Source organism: Falco rusticolus, chromosome 15 (assembly GCF_015220075.1).
Source record: "Falco rusticolus isolate bFalRus1 chromosome 15, bFalRus1.pri, whole genome shotgun sequence".
Lineage (NCBI taxonomy): Eukaryota > Metazoa > Chordata > Aves > Falconiformes > Falconidae > Falco > Falco rusticolus.
The window spans coordinates 1,561,113-1,577,185 of record NC_051201.1 but is presented as its reverse complement, the minus strand read 5'-3'; the positions used below and the strand labels follow the sequence as shown (position 1 = coordinate 1,577,185).

The following is a 16,073-nucleotide window of genomic DNA, read 5'->3' as shown; positions in this document are numbered from 1 at the left end:
GCCTCAAAGCCCAGGCTTTGATGAATTGGCAGAATAAACGGAAAGACAGTAGAGTACTGTTCTCCCTCTGAGAACATCCTGTCAGCCTTTCGCTGTCGCTTGTGCGACTGCCAGCAGAGGAACCTCTGGAGATTACCCTGTAGCAGTATATTATAGGGAGGGGAAAAAGAGTTCCCAGAACTCTTGACTTCACCTGAGGGATTTGAGTCTGGTGGGGTTTGATCTGAACTGCCCTGTAGCCAAGCCATGGTTTTCATAATCAGACACTTAACTGCTTCCAGGCTGCAGTGTCATTACCAGGAGGTGAGCCTGAGCAAACAGGCTGGCATTCTGTGCTTTTCTTAGTAGAGCGTATGGAACAGGATGTTTGTACTAGGTCAGTCATTTCCTGATCCTGAAATTTAGTTCTCAGTTTGCTTTATCAGAAAATGCCTTAACAATTCCTCATGTAAGAGAAAATTTTAGAGAAAATTCCAGGCAGTTTCACCTGCCTCTTGAAAATGAAACCCTTGGAGTGCTCGGGTAACCATGGCCATGCTTGCACAAAGCTGAAACTGTACTCAGCAGCTCCTAGGAATGGACAGCGAGATGACTCTTACCTGTAATGCAGAAGTCCCCATCAGCCAGAGCAAAGGTGTGCTTTACTTCCCATCTGCAGGCAAAAAACCACCAAAATTGTAGAGATTTGCTTGGCTTTTCTTGCTGAATTCTACCCTTGCCTTAGCTCCCCAGACTTGGAAGATAAGGAAAAAAGCAAAGTAAGGCCACAGGGGATGTGTAGCAGAAGGGATATCTGGGATTAATGTGGTGGGCATTGCAGGGCATAAGCTTCAGCAGTTTCACTGCTGACAAGCTGGCTTACTTCACTAAGGCTCTGTGGTGTGTAGGAGGCCATAAAGTCTTTTTGTTGCTTAATCGGATTCTTTCATATTAGCAGGACCTGGCTATTTTTTCTAGACCAAGTCTAAAAGACCCCAAACAACCCTCCAGGCCCCTATATTAAATTTACCCTCGCCATGTAATAGGAATGCTTCTGGGTTTCATAATCCAGAGGGCATTTCAGTTGCTATAAAAGCTTTTCTTGAAAGAAAAAAAGATATTACTGTGCTTTCCATTATAAGCTTCTGGTTTGAATAAGAGTGGTGTGGAATCAAAAGAGAACTTTGCAAGTCCAGAGGCTCTGTCAGCCTTAAAGCTTTGTGTTGCTGTAAGGGAGGAGTAAGAACTTCTCTCTGTGGTAGTTCCCATTGTGTTTTTAGTTTGGGAACAGAAAGCAGTTAGTAAGTCAGGTCTCCTGGGAGTGAGGGAGGAAACCTGCTGACTGCACAGGGGCTTTTAGCGGTTGTCTTTAGAAGATGTAATGGAGCCTCTTTTCTTGTTAGGGTTTGTATACACTGTGTAAGGCCAGCAAAGATGCACCAGAGCTGTTTCCTGGGTTGTTTGTCTCATGAGTGTGGAAAGTATAGGCCTTCAGAGAACTTTCCTGCCTGGAGATTACATTATGTAGGAAAAGAAATAATCTTTGTAGGCACAGTGCGTGCTGTTGTGAAGAGTACAGTCCCTCCCACCTTGGTGGGCTGATGGAGGAATGCTTCCAGAATTTTTAAACTGTGTGTTTGTATATATATAGATAGTGTATATATACATCTTTCTATGGAAAGAGACATTCAGGCACACGCGCAGACACTGCTGAAGACAGGGTAAGGGACTGACTGATGAAAATCAAGGCTGTTGCAATTAATCTGCTGTTCCATCACCATCATGCCTTGCAGGGCACAGTGGTTTCCAGGGCTCCTGAGCAGTAATTTTGCAAGATCTGCCACACTAATTTTGCTGTTTCCCTGTTTAATAAAGCTCTTGACTTTGTTTAAAAATTAATGTTAATAGAATGTTGTTTTCCAAGACATCAGGTAGGCTGCTCTTGACTCTGCCTGCTCTACCCCCTACTGTTCCTGGCACTGTGCGGAGACATCGGGTTTAAAGTACTGGTACCTTTTTGCTTTCCACATGCAGAGCTATAATGAGTGCTCGATATGCAGTGTATTCTGTAGTTAACATCTTTTCTACGTGCTAGAAGTTTTACTTCCGTTCAGCATTTATTTGTTTTTTTAATCCTAATTGGACTTGATTCTGTGTTATGGACTACTGGGTTGGAAAACCGAAACTTTCAAAAATCACCTTTTTGGAGGAAGTATTAAGTGTGAGTTATGGTTTAATTTGCTAGTTCCCAGGGGCCTGAGAATAAGCTTATATGAAGCATGCCAGGTGTAATCGGAGACATTTTCAGGGTCTGGAGAAAGATTTTTGTATATACTCTTGGTCTTTTGCTGATTTGAACACTCCTAATGCACAAGAATCTCAACGGGGGCCTCTCATATATAATGCAACATCTTGCTTCTCTCATGTTCTGCCTAAGGGACTGAAAAAAAACATACAGCGAAATCAGTGTGATATCTAGCTTGTCTGTTTCGGGTTTTGTTGTTTTGGGGTTTGGTTTGGGGCTTTTTTCCCCTCCAAATGGTAGACTGACTTGTTGCAGATCTGTCCCTGGGCAGAGATACAGCGTAACATGCCTTTGGCAGACCTGGGAACAGAACAGAGCTTTACATTCGAGAGCTGTGATCTAATCAAATGTTAAATTATTTGCCTAATGATTAAGTCTGTTGTAAGGAGGAGAGGGGGGAAAAAGTTTCTGCCAGTGTTTTCAAGCAATCCAGCTGTGGATTGCTTTCTGCTGCAGGGGCAGAGAGCACCTCTTCCACAGCACATAATTGAAGGGCTTTTTACGGCCTCTCCCTAGAATGGAGTGCAATATGAAACTTGCTGGCTGTTCAGCCACACTCTGCGCTAGCTTGTGCACTTAAGTGTACATGGTTATGCCCTACCAATTACACCTCTTGCCAGCTTCTTACTGAATCCTTGTCTGCGTTCCTGTAGGCACCGCCAAGAGAAGTAAGATCTTGTCACCAGAAGAGAGGAAGGTCGTGGCGTTTCATGAATCGGGTCATGCGTTGGTTGGCTGGCTGCTAGAGCACACCGAGGCTGTGATGAAGGTAACTCCACTACCAGCTGTTGTGTAATGAAGCCTGTCACGGGGTGGGAAAACAGTACTTTGGGGTTCCCCTGTCCAAGATGCACTGATTGCTTTGTAGTACTTGTGTTGAATCCTGCTGCATTACCCTGGCCTCCATGAGCTTGGAGCTGTGAATACTGCAGCAAAATAAATGGCAAATACAGGATCATAGAATCATTTAGGTTGGAAAGGGTCTTTAAGATCGAGTCCAGCTGTTTAACCTAACACTGCCGAGTCTACCACTAAGCCATGTCCCTAAGATAGGCTGTGGAGAAGTCCGTTATTAGGCTCTATTGATGATAGCAATGGTGCAAAGCTGATTAATGAGCTGTAGGAGAAGCCTTGCAGTTAAAAGCCAACTGTAAAGCTCTTTGGAGCAACTGAGTCCCCTGACACTGCTGCTCAGTTCGTGCACTAGCTCCAGGCGCAAAGCACTGCTCCATGTGTGCGTGCATGCATATATGATCTCTTCCCCTGCCATGGCTTGCCAGCATGTTGCAGCCAGTGAAGTTATCATTGCAGGAACTGCTCTGATACTGATGGAAAGAGATGTGTTTTTCAGATTGACATTCTTGGTAGCTTGCCTGCCTGAAGCCCTTCTCTGTAGGGAAAGGCCTTGCTTTGGCACCCCGGGGTGCACTCTCTCTGGTGCACATCTCCTTGAAAAGCCTTGACAGTGGGGGGAGGTGGGGACTGGAAATGACAAGGGCAACAGCTCCTTGGCTGGCCACCAGCAGCAAATTCACTTCGACTGACCTGTTGTATAAGCTGAACTGTTGTTAATTACTCTCATTTAATGGGTGGGGGAAATGGCTCTTACTTTTTTGAAGACATCCTGTCTTTCTCCAGGTAGTCTCAGTGATTCTGCAGCACAGTGAACTGTTTGGCTTACAAACTCTGGCCTCCAAAGCAACTCCTAAATCTCAGAATTTCACTGGCTAGCTCTTAAGGACAATTTCCTTTTCATTTCTTCAGCACAAAGTGTATGTCTGTAGCTGTGAAGGCAGAGCCTTCAGCAGAGGAATGGTGACATACTGCAGTCCTTGGCCATGTCTCTGTAGATCAGCCCGTCCGTGGCTTCCGACAAATTTCACAGGGAATGCAGGCGCCTCCTTGTTTCCCCTCTGTTGGTGTAGTTAGGAGCTCTTTTGCGCTCTGAACTGAGGGATCGGCTCTGTGTTGCAGGTTTCCATAGCCCCTCGAACAAACGCAGCTCTTGGATTTGCTCAGATCCTTCCGAGAGAGCAGTACCTCTTCACCAAAGAACAGCTGCTGGAGAGGATGTGTATGGCGCTGGGGGGAAGAGTGTCTGAGGCCATCACCTTTAACAAAGTCACTACAGGTGAGGAGCCAGACCCAGGCACAGGCAGGTGGAGGTTGTGCTGAGAGCCTGAACTTCCGTGCTTGCTCTGTCCAAGGGTGATCTGAGCAAGAGACAAGAGGTTTTCTGCACTAGGAGGAAGAAATGTCAAATTGCATGTTTTGATCTTCGGCTTGCGTTTGTGAGCACAGAGGTCTCTTGTTGTTGGTTGCCACTGTATTGTCTTAGACTTGTTCCAAAGCCTAAGGCCACAGATGGAATTACCTGGTGAGGCTTTTGGCACATGGGTAGGCCTAGAGCTTTCTGTGCCGTGTTTCCAACTAGTTATATCCAAGTAGGATAACAGCAGGCAGTGGCAGGTAAGCGCTGCACGTGAGCTCTCTGCCAGCAGATCCGCTCACCGTTGTGCATGTCTTGCAGCATGTGTGGGAAGGTCCATCAGCAGGTGGAGTGTTCACCGCTGTGGGTCCTCTGGTCTCTCAACCAGTGGAATGCATGTTTGTGCAGGATGTGCTTCTCTTGCGCTCAGCTCAGAGCTGGCAAGCATTGCATCACTCTCTTTCCCAGGAGCACAGGATGACCTGAAGAAGGTGACCCAGATAGCCTACTCTATGGTGAAGCAGTACGGGATGGTGCCCAGCATTGGGCAGCTCTCCTTCCCAGACCTGGAGAGTGCAGCTGGAATTGGTCGGCGCCCTTTCAGCCAGGGACTTCAGCAGATGATGGACCATGTAAGGGCACCCTTGGTTACATACTCCCATTTGTTCTTTACTGTCTTCACTTCAGTGAAAACACACAAGTAACTTGCACCCAAACAGTTTGCATTTTTCTTTTAGTTAGTAAAGATTAAATCTCAACAAGCGAGTGCTTGCCTTTTCTGTTACAGTGTATTGAAACTATGCAGTGAGGCTTTAAGAACAGCTAAGATCACATAGAGCTGTGAGCTCAGCCCAGTAGCACTGTGCTGCCTGCAGCTGCAGTGAGGGGCTGTGGAATATGCTGCACTGCATAAAGCTGACTGTGAAAGCTGCAGTCCTGGTTCCAGTGTGGACGAGACCCTGGTGAGCTTCTGGGAGACAGGAGGTGCAATTGTGATGTTTGGAGAGAAGGAGAAATGCTTTGCAGGGGAAGAAGAATAGTCTGGGGAGATTGGGGAGTTGTGGAACTGCAGATAAATACCCAGCTAGGGAAAGATTCTGTGGCATGAAGTCTCTCCAGGCCCTCGAGAGCCCCTTGTATATCTAAGCATGACTGTGCAGTGCTTAGACTACAAGAAACCTGTGTCTTAAAGATTCAGTTGCACAACTTAAATGTCTCCACTTCCTAGATTAGAGAGACTATCTACCCAAAACAATGTCTCAGACTGAAAAATGTTAGCCTGTTTTGACAGGAAATTGGGCTTCATTAATGAAAAAAAATAGCCTTATTTGAAAAGTCAAATAGTTGGAAATGAAAAAGTACTGTGGTTCAGAAGTGCTATGGTTGTGCTTCCCTGGGATTTGTGCTGAGCTGCATCTTTTGCTGCTGGACAGCCTCCTGAGGTAGACTGCATTTCCCATCAGCTGGGACTCTACTGAAGAGTTGTACTAGTGCAGGAGTTTACCATTCCTTGTTGTGAGTACTCCTTTGGTGCTTTTTCAGATGGTTTGTCTGTATTTTCTGTTGATGGGAACAGCTTTCTGCCTGGCTCAGTTTGCAGATCCATCCCTCAGTGCTCTCCTTGTTTATTCACATGTTGTGTTTTTTGCCACCTACGCTCCAAATCTCTCATTTTGTTACTGTCTTCTAGGAAGCGAAAGTCCTAGTGGCTCAGGCTTACAGGCGCACAGAAAAACTCTTATTGGAGAACCGGGACAAGCTGCAAACAGTAAGTTGGAGTTGTGTGGGGGTTTTGTTTGGTTGTTTTTGTTTTGTGGGGTTTTCTTTAACTGGTGTTTCTTGCCTTGCTACTTCTTGTGCTCTGCAGTTCGGCTGCTGCAGTGTCTCTGTGGTCCTAGAAAGTCTTGTAGTGGATGTGCTGGGGCTTGTGTTGCGAACAAGGGACTGCTTCCTGCATATCCCCCAGACTAGGAGCAGACATGGGGAGAGATGTGTGCCTTTTCCAGCAGCAAGTAGTCTGCTTCCTGACACCAGCTGGTATTTGCAGGGTAGAGGAGTCAGAGTGGAAGCGATCAAAGCTAGAATTTGTGTCCGTCACCTGCAATTCTCTGCTAGCCTCTTGGCAGTGTCATTTCCTGGAGAGCAGTGACTGTTTTTTGTGAAGTGTACAAAGGCAGGAACAGCTCATCCTTCTGGGTCCTATAGATGTACAGGAATCAAGTGGACAGCTTCTGGATTTGGTGAAGGAATATGGAACCTGTCACCTTGGCTGATTGGTGCTGGTCCGTGCTTTCTGGTGACTCCAGGCAGTTTTCATCTGCCAGCTCCTTGATACCTGATATACCAAGGCATCCTTGTTGCAGAAGTAGAGCTTTACCTCCTCCGCTTTGTGTCCTGACAGTCCCCACACCAGTCACTGTGGCATGTCCCCATCTCTCTGCCAGGAGCTCTGTACCCATCGCTCTGGGCTGAGCCACTCTTGGGTTGCAGCACCCTGTGTATCTACTTGATCTTTCCTTCAGAAGTCTGGTCCATAACATCCAAAAGTCAGGAGTCAAATAACATTCAAAAGTCAGTTGACCAGGAGTCAACTCAAGTGTTGCATATTTTGGAAATAAAACAGTCCTTTTCCTTAAATCTTTTTAAACAAATAACAACAACAACAACAAAATCCCCTTCAACTACACAACTGCAGGCCTGCTGTGCGTAGTAAGGTAGCCAGAGCTTGCTGGCTCAGACACCCTGCTGCTGGCCATATCGCAGCCCTGTCCCCGGAACAGTGCCCTGGGAGTGCTCTGAAGGCAGGCATCGTTAGGGGGTCTCCTCTCTGCAGGCCTCCTCTGTTCTGATTCTTTCATTTAACAGGAGTCAGATGTTTGCTAGAGGCTCATCACAGAAAAACTTTTAAGTTAAGCCAAAGTATCTACAGAGTAAATGTTTTGGCTGCCAGGCCAGTGTGTCGCATCTTGTCAGCAGAATTGAGCAGTTCCATGTTTGACAGTCACCTGCTGCTCCGGTGTGGCCCTTCTGCTGGCAGAGGGGCCAGAGAATTCAACTTTTCTGGAGAGGAACTTCTGATGACCTTCAGCCTGTGCCTGCAGGAGCAGACAGCTCTTTGTTAGCACTGTGCATACAGGGGAGGGGTGCTGATCTGACTGTGTCTCATTTGCTGCTGCTTTGGCATCTCAGGCAGGGCCACAGGTGCAGTGACAGTGGCAGGAAGGGCACTTCTCTAACTGTTCCTGGGCTTGTGCCTCGCCAAATCATTCTCTAGATCTTGTTTTGTTGCCTCCAGTCATACTGTGTGTTCTTGGCCAAACACGCTCTTGTGAAAGGTGCCGACAGCCTGGAGAACTTTGTACTGGCTCCAGCAGGCTTTTGGGTCGCCCTGCCTGTGGTGTGGTAGCCAGGGGTCTGCTCCTCCCGGGCTGCAGCACGTGCTGCGTCCAGATGTTGAGATCCCACTTGAGCTGGCAGGGAGAAGTTCACATCAGTTCAGAGATTCTGTTTTTGAACGCCTGTGCCTCATTATGTCTTATTTACTTTTTCTAGCTGTCTAATGCCCTCCTGGAGAAAGAAGTGATAAATTACGATGACATTGAAGCTTTGATTGGGCCTCCACCCTACGGGCCGAAGAAAATGATAGCTCCTCAGAGCTGGCTTCAAGCAGAGCGAGACAAGCAGGACACAAGAGATGAAGAAATGCCCCAGCAGCCACCAAACCATGAGGAGGAGGAAGAACCACGCCTGAGACCAGTATGAAGCCCGCTCCTGATGTGGAATGGGAGGACTCTGAAGGCTTCTTCTGGACACAGACTCTCTTTTCAGCTCCAGAATCAAAGATACTGAGCAGGGAATCTCTGTGCTGCTGTTACCCAAAAATTAAGGGATGGCTACGTTAGCTCTTCTAATGAGCTTTTTCCTGCAGGAAGGAGAACTCCTTAGGATTTTGAAATCAATTCTCAGCAGGGTAGTAGTGATTAGGAGTTGGGCAAGTCTAATCCACTGGCAAGTTTTCTTGTACATGGGAGCAGTGTACATGTTCTTAAGGGTGAAGGATCCTGAGGAGTCCCTGTAAGCCTCTGCCTGCGCTGTGTGGCACAGCCAGAGTGCAGGGCTGTCCCTGTCAGTGCCAGAATGGTCAGTGTAGTGAAACCCCTGTGAGGCTGAGCTGGCTGAGGTGCTGTAGTTCTTGTGCGACTCCACTGTAACCTTTGGTCATCTCTGCTGCTGAACATAAAATAGAAACAGAAAAAAAGACTTCACTAGAATAAACTGTGCATAACATGCTGCTGTGTTTGCAGAATGTGTCAAGACGCAGTTAATGTGTTTCGGCACATAGGAAGAAGCTTATAGCTACAGTTATACAGGACAAGGAGAAGAACTCTGGCCAGTAACTTTATATGCAGTTTTTATAGCAAGTGTCCCACAAGCAGAAATTGAGGAAAACCTGTGTGCAGAACCCAGCATAACCCCGCAGTGTGATGTTAGAAACTAGTGTTGCAGAGAGCAGCTCAGAGTTCCATGTTGGAAGACATGGTGGCCCCGCTGGCTCAGAGCTCCAGGGATGCTCTCGGGAGCTTGAGCAAAAGCAGGTGTGTTCCTTGGGAAGCCTCGGTAAAAAGCTGCCAGTCCCTCTGGCTCCATCCCCATGGCTCTTGCAAAACAAGCTGTGATGACATGGTCGTCTGCCATTCATCAGGGAAGGCATTAAAATGATTGTTGGTGCCTGGTGTGCTGTGACTGGGTTAATCTTTTAGGAAGGATTATTGTCTCAAGTTATTCCATGAGGATTGTCTGTGACCTGAAAAGACCCAAGCCCAGCCGCTGACAGCTTTCAGCTCCCACCCTTCAGGCCGTATGTAATCGTTGTCCTCAGGCTGGGAGCAGGGAGGCTCTTCCTCTCCTGGTGATGGTGGGGAGGATGTTCTGTTCTGCCAGGCATCCTCTCCCCTGTCCCTGCATACAGCCACCTGCATCCACAGAGCCTTGAGCCCTCCCTGGGGCTTTTTGCTGCTGGTGGGGGTGATTTCCCTCTCCTTTGGAGCAGAAGTGGTTTTCTACATCTGGGATGCTACTGCCTGTATTTTTTTTTTTTTTTCCCTTCTGAACTTGTGCATTTCTTCACAAGCTCATTCTGTGAATTCACTTCTCCAGCAGCAGATGAAATTTCAAATGTTCTTTGATTTTTTTGTTTGTTTGGTTTTTTTTAAGTTGTGGCCATGTTCTGAGGTGCCTGAAGAAACCCTTGGCCACAAGGGTGCTGAGGTGATTGCTGGAACACTTGCAGGACAGTGCAGGGTCCTGGTGGCTTCCAAGGTGCAGCTGCTGTGGCTGTGGCAGCAGTGGCATGCTGTCGCTCCGAGGCTGAGAGGCCGTGGCTGCGCTGCTGGGGGGTCTGGGCTCTGCCAAGGTGCGTGGTGGTCCCTGACCCGTCTCCTGCCCCATGGGCAATTGTGCTGCTCCCCGCAAAGTGGGGAAGGTGGCAGAGTGCTGCTGGGGTGGATGGCAGAGCAGGGGCTGTGCTGCTGTGGGACATCGTTGTGGAGGGGACCAGAGTCCACCGCAGTCCTGCAGGCACCTTGGGGATGGTGTAACCCCTGCCCCGTGTCCATCCCATCCCACCGGCCGTGTGCCCGGCCCATGCTGGAGGTGCTGGGCAGAGCTGCACGGGCCAGCCTTGCGAGGGGGCCGGCTCGACGCGGGAGCCCGGCAGCGGACCCAGCCTGGGTGCGGGCCCGGGGCTCCGTTCGCCCCTCGCTTCCCCGTCGGTGCGTCGCGGGCCCTTTAAGCTGGCGCCATCTTTACTACGGGCGCGGTGGAGCCGCTGCTGGGCACTTCCGGCCCCGTCCTCATTGGGCCGCTGCTGCGGCGCTGCCCATTGGCTGTCGCTGCGGCACTTCCGGCGCGCGCCGCACCTCCGCTTCCTTTTCCGGTCGGCCATTTGCGGTGGCGGGAGGTGAGTCGGGGCGCTGCCGCGGCCGGGGAACCCATCCGCCGCCATCCGCCCGCCGTGGGCTGTGCCTGGGCCCGGGCTGTGCGCCGCGGCCGCTCGGAGTCCTGCGCGGGGGCCGCGGGCTGGGCCCGCGCCCGGAGGTGCCGCTGACAGGATCCCGGCCTGGGCCGGGGGCAGCGGCCTCGGGGGCGTTCTGGGCCTCCCTGGGTGGCGCGGCGGGCGGGGGCGGCCCTTCGCCAGGTCGCTGGGGGGGCCCCGCAGCCCTGATACCCCGGCGGAGCCGGCGGCCGCCTTTAGCTCTGCTCGTGTCCGCAGGCCCCAGCAGCCATGGCGCCCAGCCGCAATGGCATGATCCTGAAGCCCCACTTCCACAAGGACTGGCAGCGGCGAGTGGCCACTTGGTTCAACCAGCCCGCCCGCAAAATCCGCAGGTGAGTTCCCGGGGCGCTCCTGCCGGGCCGGCTGCTGCCTGCGTTGTCTCGGGGAGCTGGGGGAGCTTGGCTCGCCGCTTGTATCGGGCTGCTCGGGAAGCTGAAGTGCTGCAGCTTTATTTGAAGCCGTTCCCCTGAACTTTCTCGTTAAAGGCTCTGGGATTGCAGCAAGGCGCGCGGTTGGTGTGGGGTCCCTGGTCGGGGTTTGGCCGTTGTAACTGCAGTCAAATGATGAGAAATCTCCGGAATCGCTGTACCACATTGATGATTCCCTTGAACCCTTGTATACCTGATGACTGTAGCTGTTCTGTAGAAGCAGGTGTCAGCCTGTCTGAGCTGTCAGGCCAGGGCTGTGTTTGTTTCCGAGAGATGCCCATGTGGCAGATGCCTCCCCTCAAGGGAGGTCAGCTGGCAGCCTAGGAGTGGCACACCTGGCAGGAATGCTCTCTTCCTGATCGCTGTCCCTGTCAACATTCCAGGAGGAAAGCCCGCCAGGCGAAGGCTCGACGCATTGCGCCCCGTCCCGTGGCTGGGCCCATCCGGCCTATAGTGAGGTGCCCTACTATCAGATACCACAAAAAAGTTCGTGCTGGCAGAGGCTTCAGCCTAGAAGAGCTTAAAGTAAGTACAGAGCACGGATCCCAACCAAGTTAACTCTGAGCTTGAGCTCGGTTGGCTTGTTCTGTTCTTCTGCACATAGACACTGGGCAAGTGTCTTGCCTTAGGTGTCGGTATCTGCTGATGCTGGGCAGCCAGGGCAGGCATCTGGTGTTGCTGGCTCTGTGGGAGCATGGAAAGCGCTGCTCTGGCGTTTCCTTTGCCTGTGGAGTGGTGGTGCAGCGTACGCCAGAGCAAAAGGTTGCTCTGAAAAGTATATGTCCATTTGTCAGGTCAGACTGCCACTTATACAGAATTCCATTAAAAGTGGATTCTGGAAGAGCCATAATTCAGTCTCCTGGGGGCCGGGAAGGACTAACAGCTTCTTAATCAATTTGGTTCTCTGTGAAACATGTTTCTATTAATCCTAAAAATTTTAGTCAATTGTTTCTGCTAATCCTAAAAATTTTAGCTAGCCTGTTTGTGTTGTGTACGAGGTAAACCATGCTCAACTTACTCCTAAGAGAAGTAGGGGGTGTTGTGTCAGGAAGGGGAACTGTTCAGCGTAGCCTGGTAGAGTAGCTGTTTCTCATGCAATAGCTACGAGGTGGTTTAGGAACACTGAAAGTCCGTGGGAAGTGTTTGGTGCCCTCCATTGCTTCAGGAAGCTGTTCTCTGTGACCTTCCTGGCTGTGCTGAGCTGATGAGCTGTTAAAAGTTGGATCGTGGTGGTCTGCAGGAACCCTCACCCACGTATCTCCATACAGTGGGCAGGAAGAAACATCGGTGCTTGCTGGCAGCCAGCATCCACAGCCGTCTCTTGCGAGTTGTTTAGTATCTAATTAAAACATTTATAACAGTGGAATTAGTGTATTGAGGCAGTAAAATTGTTCTTCTGGGTGCCAAATGCTGTGTTACTTTATTTTTCTTTAATTTTTGGTTAATGGTGGAATACAAAATGGTGCGCAGATGTTTGTCTTGAAACAAAAAATGAGGTTATTTCTTGTGCAAGATGGTTACAAAAAATAATTCTTTAATGGAGCTTCCAGTATTCGGTGAGCCAGTTATCTGGATGTTGACTTCATAAATTTGTGATGTTTGTATCAGAGGTTAAACATCCCCCTCATAATTGCTCAGGGGGTTGCACTTTGCTCTCCTGAGAACATCTGCAAAAATTACTGCAAAGCCTGTGGAACGTTTTCAAGCATTAAAATGCAGGCACCACAGTTCCCTTTGTCAGTGGCGCAGTCGGTCCCGCTTGCCAGGCCCTCGTGCTGCCACTGGGCCATTCGGTTGGATGCTGGGCCTTGCTCAGCCTGTGATGGCTGTGCTTGATCCCTGGTCTGGCTGACGCCTGGAGCAGCTCCCGGCAGCAGCACGCTGGCATTGAGAGCTGTTGGATGCTGACACCACACACTCTTCTCTTCAGCTCGCTGGCATTAACAAAAAGTTTGCCCGAACTATTGGAATCTCTGTGGATCCCCGGCGACGTAACAAGTCTACCGAGTCCCTGCAAGCCAACGTGCAGAGGCTGAAGGAGTACCACTCCAAGCTTATCCTCTTCCCAAGGAAGCCGGCTATGCCCAAGAAGGGAGACAGCTCTGTAAGTACTTCTCAGTTAGCAGCGTTTCACGAGGTCTGTTTCTGGTGATGTGTTCAGAGGTGCGGGCCTCAGCCCATCCATCCTAGTGCTGTGCTGCGTGGTCAGGCGGTGCTCTTCAACGCTTGTTATCATGTAACCTCCCTGGGGGAGCAGCCCTTCTCGGAGGCAGCATGGTTCCCGTGCACGTACGTAGGGCTGAGCCCAGCACAAGGCCAGGCCTGGTAGAGCAGACTGACGGGGATCTCCTGGGTTACAGCAGTGCTTTGGGGCAGAGTTTTAGCCTAGGGACTGCTGTGCTGCTGAAGGAGTGCAGCTCAGATTTGGGGCTGGGTGGTCTGTCTACTGAAGCTCTGATTGTTACCCAGCCAGTTGAATTTTAGTTTATGAAGCTAAATTGTCAGAATAGCTGAGAAGTCCATCTGCAGTTGTGTTCTGCTGCATGGAAAGGGTGAGGGAGGCGAAGAGAGACTCTTCAGTGAAAGCCGTGTGTAAGGCAGTCTCGAGAAGGTTGTTGCTGTTGACATGAAAATACGCTTTTCATTAAAATCTCACCGAGATCCGGAGTATGGTTGGCTTTGGTTGGCTCTGCCTGTGGTGAGTACACGCTTCCCACGGGGCAGTGCAAGTGCTGAAATTAGGTGGTGCGCTAAAGCTATCCTCAATCTTCCGGGGAGTCTGTCAGCTCCGAGCCGCTTCACCGTAGTGCAGCAGCCCGCTGTCCTTGCGCTGCTGCTCAGAGCAGGGGAAGAAGCGTCTGGAGCTTCTGTACCAGTAGGTAACAGATACGGGTGTCTGAAATGCCATTTCAAATTTGTTCATTTGAAATCAACAGTTTAAAACTTAAATAATTTTTGTCTAATGCCACTCTCTTAAAAGAAGCTGGAATTAGCCTTAGAAGGAATCAGTGAGGAATATGCTGGGTATCAAACTAAAAATGGCACAGTAGATGTCAGTGTTTTTAGAGCTGGCAGAACTCCTGACAGGTCGCTGCTCCTCTGGCCAGATCCGGGCTAATCAATAGCCAGGCAAAATGCAGGTTGTTGATGCGGCACATCTGTGCCAGATATTCCTGTAGCTGCGCGGCTAAAATGCTGAGTTTGTTACCAGGCGGTGTTAAATCTCGTCAGAACTGTTTTAACAGCATGTTGTAGCAGGGTACCTGCAGACAGAGCACGCTCCTGAGGAACTAGCCTGAGAAGTTATATTTTTTTTCTAAATATTTTTTTTTGACATTTTGTTATGCAGGCTGAGGAACTCAAGATGGCGACTCAGCTGACCGGACCAGTTATGCCGATCAAGAATGTAAGTGTCACTAAATCACATTCTCTGCGTGACATAACTGAGACTTAAACTTCACGGAGAGGATTCTCTTCTCGCTGTTCCAGGGCTCAGGGTTGCTGTCTCCAGACGCTTCCCATCCTGGATAAAAGAAAGCCAGGAAAGGGATGAGCTTGTCTCTGTCTTTTGCCAAGAGTACCTTGATCTGTTTGGTTCCTCAGTGTTGCAAAGCAGATTGCAAAGAATTCATTACACAGAGCTCCACTAAATTTTTGTTAACTGTGGAAGTCCTTAAATCACAAGCTGTGTTTAGTGCCTGGAGCTCTCTTCTGCACCCAGAATGTCAGGGGTTGAGGTCAAGACACGTTGGTTGGGAACAGTCCTGTATGTATCCCACTGCTGCCCTAATGACGTGTGAAGCACAGCTGCGTACGTTCTCCCGACAGAGCTGCGGGGGAGCCCCCCAAATCACACGATTCCTGTGAGGGCACAGGTTAAGGCACACATGAAGCATGGTTGTGTTTGTGCTCAGCCCTGCGTCCTCCGGGTGGGCTCAGGGGGTTGTTAGTCCACTCATCCCTTGAAGGAGCTGGTACCTGTGAAATCTGGGGCGCGTGGTGTTGCCGCTTGGGGTGAGGGGTGCACGCTGGTGGCTCGACAGCCCCGGCAGGTTGCGTAGTCACCATTTGTCTCAAAACCCTTGCCGGTTCTGAAAGGTGCTGACAAACCTGACTCAAGACTTCATGTGCTGGTTGGTTTGTTGTTGTTTTGGGGTTTTTTTTCCCCGTGGTATGTTCTGGTCTTGTGCTGACGTGCGCTGGCAAATTAGGAAACGGTTGAAATGAGGTGCCTGGTGGGGCGACAATAAGGGCAGGGCCTGTAGATGGCATAAGTGCTCTTTTCTTCACAGCATCACGGGGCTAGTGGTAAAAGCCTAGCGAGATTAATTGTGTTAAGCCTTAAATACAGTCTCTTCTGATGTGCAGTCTGACTGTCTGGCGCTCTCTCCCACTAGGTTTTCAAACGGGAGAAGGCCCGTGTTATCTCGGAAGACGAGAAGAACTTCAAGGCCTTTGCCAGCCTGCGCATGGCCCGGGCCAACGCCCGTCTCTTTGGGATTCGTGCCAAACGAGCCAAAGAAGCGGCAGAGCAGGATGTGGAGAAGAAGAAATGAACTGTTCTCCCTAGAACTGTCAATAAAAAAAATGTAGAAATAAGAGTGTGCTGTCTTTTTAGGGCAAACGTACAGAAGCAAGCTGCCCTGCGCCTGCCGGCTCTGCTACAGCGTGTGTGCTGGTGCAGATCGTGGGCCGCTGTGCGTGGAGGGGTGCTGTGCTGTTCAGACGTGGGAAACCTCAGCTGCTGTGTTGAGAGAGACTTCGAACTGCCCTGAAAGCAAGGGAAACAGGCCCTGCCTTGTGCCAGCCCCTCAGGGAGGCCCCTCGGCTTTTGTCTCCAGGGCAGCAGCTTCGTAGGCTGGACCCCGCCTGACTAAGGGGGCTGCTTTGGCTGCCAGTTGAGGGTTCTTTTTGAGGTGCCCCCTCCCTGGCAAGCTTTGCTTCCCACTTAACCTGTCTCTGTGCCGATATTTCAGACTTAATGAAATCTGAAACCAGATTTAACGAAGCTTTGTGGCAGCACAGTGCTCGTGTGGGGTCCTGCACCCTGGTTTTGGAGGGGAGCAGTGTGTGATGCCGGCACTGGCCTGTGGGACT

The 16,073-nt window shown here is 50.2% G+C and overlaps 2 protein-coding genes and 1 non-coding gene across 7 annotated transcripts in view; all 3 read left to right on the top strand.

Moving 5' to 3' along the window:
• Nucleotides 1-9,226, top strand: part of SPG7 (SPG7 matrix AAA peptidase subunit, paraplegin) — a 42,063-nt gene extending 32,837 nt beyond the window's left edge. For 4 of the 5 annotated variants that reach the window (XM_037409595.1, XM_037409593.1, XM_037409594.1 and 1 more), the window contains 5 exons: nucleotides 2,938-3,053; nucleotides 4,259-4,415; nucleotides 4,962-5,125; nucleotides 6,184-6,261; nucleotides 8,046-8,379. In XM_037409595.1, coding sequence (XP_037265492.1) covers nucleotides 2,938-3,053; nucleotides 4,259-4,415; nucleotides 4,962-5,125; nucleotides 6,184-6,261; nucleotides 8,046-8,255 — 725 coding nt within the window. In that variant the 3' untranslated portion in view covers nucleotides 8,256-8,379. Of the gene's footprint in view, nucleotides 1-2,937; nucleotides 3,054-4,258; nucleotides 4,416-4,961; nucleotides 5,126-6,183; nucleotides 6,262-8,045 lie in introns of all 5 variants that reach the window. The other variant, XM_037409591.1, reaches the window with a different exon arrangement.
• A 1,149-nt stretch (nucleotides 9,227-10,375) lies between these two features.
• RPL13 (ribosomal protein L13) lies at nucleotides 10,376-15,575 on the top strand. Its single transcript, XM_037409597.1, has 6 exons — nucleotides 10,376-10,452; nucleotides 10,765-10,880; nucleotides 11,360-11,501; nucleotides 12,907-13,080; nucleotides 14,326-14,382; nucleotides 15,374-15,575. The coding sequence occupies exons 2-6, from the start codon at nucleotides 10,777-10,779 to the stop codon at nucleotides 15,530-15,532; spliced, it is 636 nt and encodes a 211-aa protein (XP_037265494.1). The 5' UTR covers nucleotides 10,376-10,452; nucleotides 10,765-10,776; the 3' UTR covers nucleotides 15,533-15,575.
• LOC119158081 lies at nucleotides 11,110-11,191 on the top strand. The gene has a single exon (XR_005107756.1). It is a non-coding gene; the product is annotated as a small nucleolar RNA MBII-202 (small nucleolar RNA).
• Nucleotides 15,576-16,073: the final 498 nt, after the last annotated feature.

Bases quoted from the DNA above. Each gene is read 5' to 3' on its own strand.
- RPL13 (XM_037409597.1), top strand. From the start codon at position 10,777: ATGGCGCCCAGCCGCAATGGCATGATCCTGAAGCCCCACTTCCACAAG. The intron at 13,081-14,325 runs GTAAGTACTTCT...TTTGTTATGCAG, and splicing joins CCAAGAAGGGAGACAGCTCT to GCTGAGGAACTCAAGATGGC. The intron at 14,383-15,373 runs GTAAGTGTCACT...CTCTCCCACTAG, and splicing joins CAGTTATGCCGATCAAGAAT to GTTTTCAAACGGGAGAAGGC.